Raw genomic sequence first — 12,190 nt, 5'->3', positions numbered from 1 at the left:
CCTTACCATGTATGTGGCCACCTATGCAATGCCAAAGGTCATGGGATGTAGTGTGTGGTTCACAAGACTTCCTCTCCACCAGGAGCCAATGAGACAAAGAGTGTGAGCAATATGTATGTGGTGCTTTGCCTGGGTCATTCTGTGATTGGAATTTCCAGCCTGGTATACAGATAGATAAATAAGATTGGCAATGAAATTTATGCCTCCCTGTATACAGTGTAGATGGTGGGCCCTTCAAGATAGTTCCTGCCCACCTGGTAACCATGCTGTGTTTCCATCAATCCTGCCATTTCTTGCCCAGCACAGGCACACCAAAACTTTGCACAACCTCTAATCAGTACTGGTTCATAGTTACTTTCCTCAATCATCTATTACATTTCACCCTATAGTTTTAAAAAAAAATTATAATGAGTACTTCAAGTAGAAACAGTAAGAATGAGAGGACCCAAGAGGATGCTTTGTATCCTTGCCTCTGCACTGCAAGGGATTCCAAGGAAGAAAACTCCTTTAATTCCAATGTATCTTATTAGTGTTTTTTTTAAAAAGCTTAGAGGATAAAGTCAATCACAAATAGTTTAAAGATGATTAAAACTGCACAAAATTTAAGGTTACTGTGAATTTATATATATATCCTAAATTTGTCATGTATTTTTCCCTTCAGTTACACACACACACACACACACACACACACAGATTTATACCTTATCATGCTAGCAGTACAATCCCCACAGATCTTTGCAACACCGTGTATTTCTGCAGAAGATTACCTAACTCCTCTGTGTTGATGCTTCTGAAGTACAATACACAAAACAAGGTGACCCTCTGATGCTAACTACAGGAGTGAAGTTTTGATGTGCATGTTTTGGTCCCTTGGGAAACAGAACCTGGGATCTAACACAATCTTGGCACTTGATGTGGTGAGCAACTTCATCCCACACCCCCCCATGAGGATAAAAGAAAGGATAAAGCCTGGACTCCCTTGCTGGGCATCAACACGGTGGCTGCAAGGCCGGGCACAAGCCAATGTGATATGAGATCAAGCACAAAGCTTTGGCGATTAATTCTCCTCACCTTAAGTTAAAATCACAATATTAGTTTACTTAAGTTTAGCTTCATATAAAAAACATGAGTATTACTACAATGAGAAAAACTTAATCCATAACAAAATCCCAAGACCTAATAATTAATGTGGTCAGGTGTGAAGAGAGTAAGTTATATATTTTTTTCTTGAATTTTCTTTTTGAGTGCATGCTTCAAAAAGGTTTCTATGTTATGGAATGCTGGACAGACCAGACACAGGTTACTGGAGAGTCACTTGTGTTCTCAGTGTCTGGGTATTTGACAAGAGTGAATGACCATCTTAACACATTCTTACAGGTTAATTCATGGGCACAGAATATCACATTATATTCTCACATTCACCTTGACGTCCTAACACACACACACACACACACACACACACAAACATGCACACACACTACACATCACACTGGACAGAACTGCCAGGTCACTCAGCTTCACAGCACAACACTTCTGGTAAAACTGCCAGAAGTCAAACCCAGAAATTAAACGTTTCAATGGTGGGGTGTCTCCAGATTATGTGGACAGCTGTCAAATATCTGGTCTCCATATCAAGACTAAGAAGAACATGCCAATGATATACACTGGAACAAATCACTAAGCCTCTATGTCCTTCACTGTACATAATGATAAACACAACCAGTAACTGACACAACACAGTGCAGCAATTCCAGCAGCCTCCTGTCTCCTTTCACCTCAGAAACTCAAGTCTCACACATGGCTGAATGTTGCACTACTCAGCCACACATGTAAACAGTCTCCAGTTACCTTTCACCAAGTGCCTCAGAGATACTGTGGTGTGTCCAGCAAACATAGCCACCAGTATTGCACTTGAGTGGGCATAAAACATAAAATAAATATACGAAACAATGATTTTCAGATTCAACGATTAAAAAAAAGCTACATCCCATCTCTGTATCTACCACCACCACTACTTCTCTGGTACTCACTAGGGTCAGTCTGGTGGAGGGAGAGGCAATGCCCACCTCTGACTTGCCAAAGCTATCAAGAGGAGGGTGATTGACCGTGGCTGTCCGCTGCTTCTGCAACTACTCCGGCTTCTGCTGCGACACGATCTGGGAGGTGGCGATCTGCGATGCCATGATAGGCCGCTTGTTCACCACCAGCATCAGCGGAACGGCAACGCGGAGGGAGCGGAAGGAGAGTGTCTGTGGAAATAGGACCAGCCAAGTAGCCAAGTCAATGTTCACTGTGTGGCTCTCAGAAAATAACAATAACATCTGTGATAAAAATAGTAATAATAATGATGCTGTGATGTTGTCTTTCAAGAGGTGTGGCTTCCTCTTAGCTAATATGCTTTATCAAAATTAATCCTCTTTAACCTTTATCTGGTATGATCCTTAACCTTCTTGGCACCATAAAAAGTGTTTGCAAGGAGAAGCAAGAGAGAAAAGAGGAAAAATAGAAGGTAATTTTGTCTTTTAAGCTACAAAAATATTTACATGACCATAGCACAAAACTAGTCTAAGAAGATTTAGGGATTAAAGAAGAAAATTTGTCAAGCAGTGAAGGGGTTAAAAATCAATGAATACTACTAATCTTAATAATGCAGGGCTGTTCACCATTTCTTTCTTTCAACTGTTGGGCTGTGGAAGAAGAGTGTCAGCAAATCAGAGTTAAGGATGAGAGAGAGAGAGAGAGAGAGAGTGAAACATTGGAAGCGAGTGCAAAGTGACTTCTTACTTCAATTGTAGAAAGGACTGCCTGTAACTCATAAGGGATCATCCACACTATATAGAGATGGTCACACTCAGGTCATGGTCCAGTCACATATGCATTTTGGTGGAGACAGTAAGCACCAGAGTGAATGCTTCCATTGAAATGCACGTAATATGTGGGTGGACCATGAGTGTAACCGTCCCTATTGTGTGCATCGGCCCGAAGCCATCCGATTACCTGAGAGAAGATAATGTTACATGATGATGATGATAATGATGATGATGATGATGATGATGATGATGATGATGATAATGATGACAAGGACAACAGCACAGTGGCCTCACCTCATGTCCTGGCACACTGATGCTCTGGCTCTTCAGCACCGGTGCCAACACAGCAACCGAGTCGCCGATCTTCACACCACATCCGCTGGCCCAGTTGTAGACAGTGACGGCAATGCAGGAGCCGTCACGGTCCACCAGGCACATGGAGAATGGGATGCCAGACTCTGGGATGACTGTGCACACCACCTTGCCCAGCACAACCTGCATGGACAGGATATTATGTGACAAGGCTGCAAAAGGCCTGCTGATGTAGACAGATAGATAGATAGATAGGTTCATTGACCACAAGAATCACATATGGGAAATCACTATGATTAGGGTCCAAAACAGAATACAAAAAAAAGTGTGAAGAGCTTGGACATGAAAACTGCAACAAACACAAAAAAATTAAAAGTAAACTAAAAATGAAAGAGTAAACACCCCAAAAAAAGTAAAATTATTAAACATCAAAACTAAAACACTAAAGGAAAACACTAAAGTGCTAAAACAAGCACTCAAAAAATGAAAAACCAAATGCCCTAGAAGGTAAAACTATTAAAACCTAACAACCTCAAAACTAAAACAAATTTAAAGCTTAAGAATGAACTGCTGACACCGATAAACAGACAGAAGACTACTTACTGATCACAAAATAACAGACACATTTCCATGCAGATTATGAAGACCTAAGACTCAACACCTATCATTGCCATTACCCATAAACTTACTCAACATCCTCTTGAAACAGGTACCCGTGTTTGCTCCACTCATTTCAAAGTTAAAATTCATTAGATTCAGCTCAAGTACCCCTCACTGATACCCTCCAGAATGTCAGCCAAGCAAACACATCATCTCCCACAATGCCCAACTACAGCAGTAACCTCCAAGTAAACAGCTCAGGGTCAGGGGTTAGACAAGACTTGATCTAACCTCAGAGTGCAAGGCCAGTGCGGTACCATACTAGCCTTATTTGTACACACACACACACACACACACACACACATACACACCTTGTCCTGGTTGCTCCCCTCGGCCAGCAATGCCATGGGGACCAGATCAAGCTTGGCACCCCCCGTCACACTGGAGCCGCCCTTCTCATACGGACCAAGCTGGTTGGGCTGGATGTCCTGCGGGTGGTGGTCAGAATTAGTGGCGCGGTGGTGGAGAGGCTTACTGGGAGTGGTGGTGGTGGTATTTGAGTTAATACCAGAATAAAGAAAAACCAAAGAGAAGCACCTATACTAGAGTCTATAAACATGTAATCTAAGAATTTTGCTTACTTATAATTTTCTTTATGTATATCTCTCTGATTATTTGTCTATCTGTCTATCTATCTGTCAGTGTATCTGTTTGTCTGTCTCTCTCCCTGTGCATGCCAGTCAGGAAGTAAGTCTGTCTGTCTGTATTTGTCTGTTTGTCTATATCTATACATACTGTTCAGCTAGTCAGTGTATCTGTTTGTCTGTCTGTAGGTCTGTATATATGTCTCTCTCTCTCTCTCCCTCTCACTCTCTATCTGTCTGTGTTTGTCTGCCCATCAGTGTGTGTGTCTGCACATCTGTCTGTGTTTGTCTGCCAGTCAGTGTGTATGTCTGCATGTCTGTCAGTGCATATGTCTGTTATCCCCATCTCTCTCACCGCCATGAGAGCGTTGAGGCGCCGTTGGTTCAGCTGGCCTTTGCTGCGGACCATCAGTGATAACTTTTGCAGGAAGCGGTGGCACTCATCAAACTTGCTCTTGCACTCCTCCCATGTTGGCTCCAGCTCATACGCCCTCTGGAGGCTGCGCAGTGCCCCCGTGTAGTCCTCCTCATACCACTGCACCTGTAAGTGGGTGAGATGATCAGAGTGAAGAGGAATGCAAGGTGAGACAATTCTGAAACACTTCCACTACACATCTCCACTACTTTCGAGAGATTCTACTTGAAGTGACACAGGTTTTTCAAGGATGTTTTTATGGTTCTAGTAACAAGATTTCTATATCATTAACATGAGAAACACTCTTGGGTACTTGGCTTATTATCTTTGTGGCCTTTGAAAATAGTCATGGTGAGACAGCAGTTTCTGAACATGGGCAAGAGAGCACAGTTAGTAAGCACAACAGGATGAGAAGTAACAGATTAAGCTTCCCTTCTCCAGAGACGGAAATAGGGGCCATAATAGTATCAGCAGTAGTAGTACTTTACCTATCTATATACTAGACTGGCAATCCACACAGGGTGGCCCAGACAAAGTACCACACACACACACACACACAAATCATTTGCATTCTTAGCCCTGTCAGCACACCACTGGAAAAGGACAGTCTTGTGAACCATCCTACTACACACCAAGAGCCTAGGCATAGCACAGCCAGCCACATACAGCCATGTTAAGGTCCAACAGCATCAATATTATCAGAAGTAACATTGGTGTGATCATCAAACTTACGTGGAACTTGCTGAAGTGAAGCTCTGGCAGCACCACAGCAAGAGGGTCATTGGCCTGCGGGAGGAATGGGTGGTGTTTAATGTGGTGAGTGAGTGAGAGTGGGAAGATGACAGATTGGTGATGGGAGAGAAGGTGAGGACACAGTGAAGGGAGAAAGTCTTAAGAAGGAAGAGTAAGAGACAGACAGGGAAAGAAAGCAATGTTATCACTCCAACCTACGAATATGAGTGTAGATTGAAACAGATCAGCACACACAAACAGAATATATTTGAGAGCATGCAAGAAAATTTGAGGAAAGGAAGATGTTTAACAGAAAAAAATAAACCTTCATTAAAAACAGATACCTAGAATAAAATATAAGAAGAGATAAAGACAGCATCCATCAATCAAGGAAAAATCAGGACATATATAGGTGAACAGAATCATATATGTACAGCAACTCCCAAAACTATCTTTACAAAATAAGAGATGTACATTCTGACACAATGGAAAATACTGCCTGACACGTTTGGTGATCACGGTGGCAACAGTTGGCAGCCCTGCACACTGAGTATGGCTGCCGTGTATTGACCTGGGAAATGATCAGCACACCAGCATCACATCAAGCCACGCACACCAACCTTACTGATGCCACACATGGTCAGGCGGCAGGCTTCATGTTTTTCATTGTGCCACAGTTCACCTCACAATTTAACTCTTTCATTATGATAACCAACACCACTAAAAACAATAAAATCTTCACAAAAATCAACAAGAAAGAAAAAAGCGAATCAAAAGAATAGATTTAGCATTTTTAGTCAGTATAATGCTTAGAGGTGACTATGGAACAAGAAGAATGATCTCAGAATGGTTAATAATTAGGGAAGACTTTACTAAATCACAGGGAAAGTTTTGGGAGCCACTGTACCTCAGGGTCTTTATACAACTAGGTAAACACAACAAGTTCAACATACCGCCTTGCTGTATGCCGCTTTGCAGTGTTTCAGGGACTCCATCTTGGCCTCCACTGTGAAGAAGGCTGCTAGGTAGGCATTGCCCAGCACCAGCCAAGAGTGTCCATCACCCATGTCCTGCTGGAGTGCCTGCCGTGCATACTCCAAGCCCTGGGTGGGGAGGTACAGTTCAAGGTTGTAATTCTAAGGACTAGTAATCAGGATGTAACAAAAAATAATGGGTTGAAGCTTGATAAAGTTAAGAAAATGAGAAAATAAGGGAAGCTGCAAAAAGCCACCAGGCCTACATGTGGCAATCATTGTATGAAACACACCTACCTATTTCCATCTATCATCCTCATCCATAAATATGTCTAATATCCTTTTAAAGTTCCCTAATGACTCAGCACTAACAACCTGATTACTGAGTCCATTCCATTCATCCACCACTTTATCTGAGAACTAATTCCTTCCATCTCTTTTTTGATCTTGAACCCATTATTTCTTGTTCTATCCTGATTACTGATTCTAGCAAAAAAGGTAGGAACATATAGGAAGAAATTGGTTCTCAAATAGAGGTGGATGAATAGAATGAACTCAGTAAGCAGTCTGAGCAAAGGAAGCACGGAGGACTCCAGCAGTGTCTACCTTGGTGACGTTCTCCTCCCTCTCCTTGGGTGTCTTCCACGGCAGACTGCGCATCAGCATGGACATGTTGCGCAGGTACACTTTCTTTTCCACCTGCAAGGGAAGAAAAGTGTTGTCAGACTTAATGCTGTGTTATGCTTCAAGACTGCTTACTTCCTTGCTTTGTGTCATAGTCACATTATGTAGTTACATTTGTATTAGTAATATCTGCTCTCTATATCGGGCCAGCAGTTCTACATGGGGTGGTCAAGACAAGGCACCACATTCACATGCACATCATTCACACTTAGCCCCATCGGCCCCAAGTGGAAATAATAATAATAATAATAATAATAATAATAATAATTCAATTTTCACTCAATTACAATGATAACCCAGCCTAAACAAATATACTGAGTATACACACACACACACACACAATTTTTTAAATAAAAAATATCAATATTGTTATAACTAGTATTGGAATTTTAGATTTACCAATTTATTGGCTATCAGTTATCAAACAATAAATTTATTGCCAGTTATCATATCAGTTATTGATGATAAGGTTATCATTATCAATTTATCGGTTATCATGATAAATTTTTTTGTTATTGTGCCCAGCTATGGCAATGAGCCTTAGGATTCATTAGTTTTGCCTATTGTAAAACTGGTCTGTTTTGTCTCGGGTGCAGAACAGTAATGCACGAGACAATCCCTCTCTACCAGGGGCTAACGGGGATAAGAGTGTGTGTGTGTGTGTGTGTGTGTGTGTGTGTGTGTGTGTGTGTGTGTGTGTGTGTGTGTGTGTGTGTGTGTGTGTGTGTGTGTGGTGCTCTGTCTGGGCCACGTCATCTATGATTGCCAGTCTGGTATACAGATAGATAAAATGAAAAGATCATGAAATGCAGGGCTTGTTTAGTAAGCTTAATACAGTCATAATTTGCTGTAACACAGTTCACCATATTGAGAATTTCCTGCACCATTCTACTCTAGTGTCAGTGACCCACCAGCTTGAGTGCCTTCTGGAAGCAGGTGAGGGCACTGCTGAAGTCACCTTTCTTGTACTGACACTCCCCCAGCTCATTCCAGGCGTCTGGCAGGTTGAAGCGCGTGGCCCGCCCTAGTGCCTCCTCCGCCGCAGCACTGTGCTCTGCCGCGGCATTCAGCGCCCTCCCCTGCAGCAGGTACAGCTCCCCACGGCCCTCGGGTGGCACCTGGTCTGAGGAGCACAAAGAAAATAGAAAAATATAAATACTGTTCACCATCAGCATTACCACAGCTCACAGCTTTGCCACCTGGGCCAGTGCTCACCCCTTAGACTCGTCACCAGCTTCACAGTGTCGTCAATCTCCTGCTGGACACGCTGCGCCTTCTGTGCCGCCTCAGAGATGTCGTGCGTCTTGAAGTACTCATCCCGGAACTGGTACAGTCTCTCCACCCTCTCCTGTTCATTAAGAAAAGGAAAAAGAATTAACATAAACATAATACTGGCAGCTGCTGTACATTCCTCCATTATTAACACAATTCATCAACATTATTCACTGTTGAACAAATGTAAAATATGTGTGCGTCCTTAATTTGCTGAGACTGATGCATTAACCTAATTCTTTTGTACAATAAAGTCTATTGATCTATATGAAATAACCAAGACAAACCTGCCATGCCTTGCACCAAACATGGCAGGCACAGAGGTGACACAAACACACACAAGTCTTCCCATTCTCCACTTTTTCTCCTATTTTCTGATGTTCTTATTCCCTGATCTTTTTATGCTCTTATCTCCTTATTCTATTATCTTCATATTCTCTTATTTTCTTATCCTTTTATCCCCTTATTTTCTTATCTTGTTACTCTCTTTTGTTCCTATCTTAAAATGACAGATGGAAATAAATAGATATGTTTCATGCAGGAGCGCCACGTGTAGACCTGACGGCTTCTTGTAGCTTCCCTTATTTTTTGTGTTATGTCCCCACCACTCACCCTAATCTGGTCCAAGGCTGCCATGGTGAGTGGGTGACTTCCGGAGCCCCCACTAGACTTCCACACCCCTCACCCCTCACCCAGCCTCCTCCTCCTCCCCCTCCACTCCTCTCCTGCACCACGTTCACCTGAAAGTAAAAGGGGTTGTGTACAGATCTGAGAGGTTCACCCACAAATGACTCTTGTACACACCTGATATGTTCACCTGTAAATAGAAGGATTAATTTGCATACCTAACTGTCAAAAGGTAGTGATGTAAAGTATTTAATAATTAGACAAGAGTGGAGATCTATTTAAGTACTTGTATTTGAGAATCAGACAAGGAAATATCTACTTAAAAAATGAGCAATATTCTGAAGGGCATATTTCACCTTCTTCACAATAAAAGATTAATATACATTACAAAACTCACTATACGAGACAACTGAATATCCTCACTCCTTAAGCTTACCAACTGTGGCTTGTAACTAAAACTGTCTACACTGAACGAGAGAGAGAGAGAGAGAGAGAGAGAGAGAGAGAGAGAGAGAGAGAGAGAGAGAGAGAGAGAGAGAGAGAGAGAGAGAGAGAGAGAGAGAGAGAGAGAGAGAGAGAGAGAGAGAGAGAGAGAGAGAGAGAGAGAGAGAGAGAGAGAGAGAGAGAGAGAGAGAGAGAGAGAGAGAGATTATTAGACAATTCCATTCATCTACCACTCCACTTGAGAACCAATTCCTTCCTATCTCTCTTTCTTTCATATCTAACTTTTATCAAGCTAGGACAAACATGAAATTATAAGTCAAGCAATCCACCTTGACTACACAACACCCTCCTGGAGCAGTGTGGTCTCAGCAATACTTACGAAGGGAATGACAGGTAGCTCCACCACCCCTGGCTCCTCAGCACAGCACACAGCACACTGCCACCCGACTCCAGACTCCTGCCTTGCTTCTTATCTGTGCTTGATGTGACTCTTGTGACTTCTATAAGATTAAAAATGAATAAATAAATAAATAAATGGGAAATAAAATAAAGATTCATGATGTTATAAGTGACTGCTACACAATACATGTTATGGTTTTATTTTATTTTATTGCAATTAAATACTACCCAATAAATTCTACATTATCAACACAAATCCCTAATTTCAGAGGTATTACATGTTTTCCAGCGAAGTTGTAAAGATTTACTGTATTACATTCAAAAGCAACGAGAACTTTCAAAAGTAACGGTCTTGCTTCAGTCTTCAAGTAACAGTGACGAGACTTAGAATCAAATCACAACCTTGCCAACACAGTATTATTATAGAAGTGCACTCGTCTCACAGCAAGAAAACACCATTCTCAGTGAAGTACTTGGGTCGCACAGGACATAATGGTGTGTATCTTTACCACTACAAATTGTTCACTGCTGATTAAGTTTGGTTTAGTTCTGTTTCTGTTTTCAGTGTCGTGTAAGGATCAAACTACATTTTTCTGCTAGATTTTGATGCGTAAAGAATAAATTAAGTAACCGTTTTCGTTTCAAATCCTTGGTGTGTGTGTGTGTGTGTGTGTGTGTGTGTGTGTGTGTGTGTGTGTGTGTGTGTGTGTGTGTGTGTGTGTGGAGGGGTATATAAAAAGGATATTGATTTATGGCAGAAACATTTACTAGATTCATTCAAAACACACCAAAATCTATCAGAAAAATGTAGTTTTGTCCAAAAATGTTAGACTGAAGCACTTGTATAAATTTACCACCACCAAGCCACAGGGACCGCACCCCCCCACCAGGACCCCCTCAAGGCTGTTCCTCTGCCAAACCCACAAATCAATGACCAAGCAGTTACAAGTATTCTAAATTCACACACAATCTGACCTAGCTAACCCCCTGCCTATGTGTTCATCCCCTGGACCCCAATAGAAGTTATGCATTATGGCTATTTATAATTTTGCTGACCTATTTCAAGTTTACAACCATCAAAGCACAAGACTGAAAAGATGTACACGATGTTATTAGCGAGAAATGAACCAGGTGAGGGATGTTCCTTACCGAAAATTAATAAGGAAGAAGGAACAAAAATTAATCCCAATAATACTTAACATAATTACCACTCCTAACATATCAAGATGCCACTCCTAACTTACCAATGTACACAAAAAAATAGCACATTTCAACTATACCATCCATTACTAGTACCAAGAAAAAAATACGAAAGAACACAGGAGGTAAATTAATGAACTCAGTTTCCTGACAGGTGAGAAAAGGAGACTGAGAGTATTAATTAATGTTATCATCTTATTATTACCTTTTTTAACTTACCTGTGATTGAAGGCAGAACAGGTAAGTCAGCTCTCTCTCTCTCTCTCTCTCTCTCTTGTTTACATCAGCCAGTGTTGCCAGACTAAGGCGCGATCCTCTGTGGTGGTGGCGGTGAGGGGGAGAGGGTGATGGGGGGGGGGAGGAAAAAGAGGGAGATGGTAATGGTGATGATGACGATGAGGAGGAGAAGGAGGAGGAGGAGGGTAATGATGATGAGCATTACGAATTATGATAATGATGATAATGAGGAGGACAACGAATGATGATGATGATGATGATGATGATGATTACGATGGTAATGATGATGATGATTAAAAATATACCACTTTCTGCTTCTACTAGTAATACTACTACTTCTACTACTACTACTTCTACTACTACTACTACTACAATAATAATAATAATAATAATAATAATAATAATAATAATAATAATAATAATAATAATAATAATAATGAGGATGAACATTCTGAAAATCATTTAGGCAGCCAGCTTTTGGTCATCCATGCAGTGCAAAACAAATAATATATAAACAAATAATAAAATAAGTAAATGAAAATAAATGAAAATATAAATAAAATAATAATAATAATAATAACAACAACAAACAAATGAATAAATAAAGCATAGCCATGAATCTACTCATATACAGTATATACCAGGCTGACTCAACTTTTCTGCTTCCTCTCATTGCAGGGACAACAGTGCAAAGGAGCCCCAGATCCACCACCACGACCACCACCACTCAGGCCGTCTTATGACTCAGACACACAATATTGTCATTGCTCTTCCCAGTCGGCTGAATGTATCTAACCCATGCCTCTTACCATTGGGATATATATATATATATATATATAT

The 12,190-nt window shown here is 41.2% G+C and overlaps 1 protein-coding gene across 2 annotated transcripts; it reads right to left on the bottom strand.

Moving 5' to 3' along the window:
• Positions 1-103: 103 nt before the first annotated feature.
• On the bottom strand, positions 104-11,478 carry LOC135094562 (tetratricopeptide repeat protein 5-like). Of its 2 annotated transcripts, none has more exons than XM_063994767.1 (12): positions 11,333-11,478; positions 9,894-10,014; positions 9,056-9,183; positions 8,387-8,519; positions 8,083-8,294; positions 7,094-7,186; positions 6,467-6,616; positions 5,514-5,567; positions 4,722-4,907; positions 4,094-4,210; positions 3,105-3,305; positions 104-2,249 (listed from the first exon to the last, which is right to left on the bottom strand). In XM_063994767.1, the coding sequence occupies exons 3-12, from the start codon at positions 9,077-9,079 to the stop codon at positions 2,130-2,132; spliced, it is 1,290 nt and encodes a 429-aa protein (XP_063850837.1). In that variant the 5' UTR covers positions 9,080-9,183; positions 9,894-10,014; positions 11,333-11,478; the 3' UTR covers positions 104-2,129. The 2 variants fall into 2 exon arrangements, with proteins under 2 accessions (XP_063850837.1, XP_063850838.1); XM_063994768.1 differs by having other exon boundaries at positions 11,319-11,390.
• Between the last annotated feature and the right edge of the window lie 712 nt (positions 11,479-12,190).

This window comes from Scylla paramamosain, chromosome 46, assembly GCF_035594125.1.
Source record: "Scylla paramamosain isolate STU-SP2022 chromosome 46, ASM3559412v1, whole genome shotgun sequence".
Classification (NCBI taxonomy): domain Eukaryota; kingdom Metazoa; phylum Arthropoda; class Malacostraca; order Decapoda; family Portunidae; genus Scylla; species Scylla paramamosain.
The sequence above is the reverse complement of the archived record's forward strand: the minus strand, read 5'-3'. Positions and strand labels throughout refer to the sequence as shown.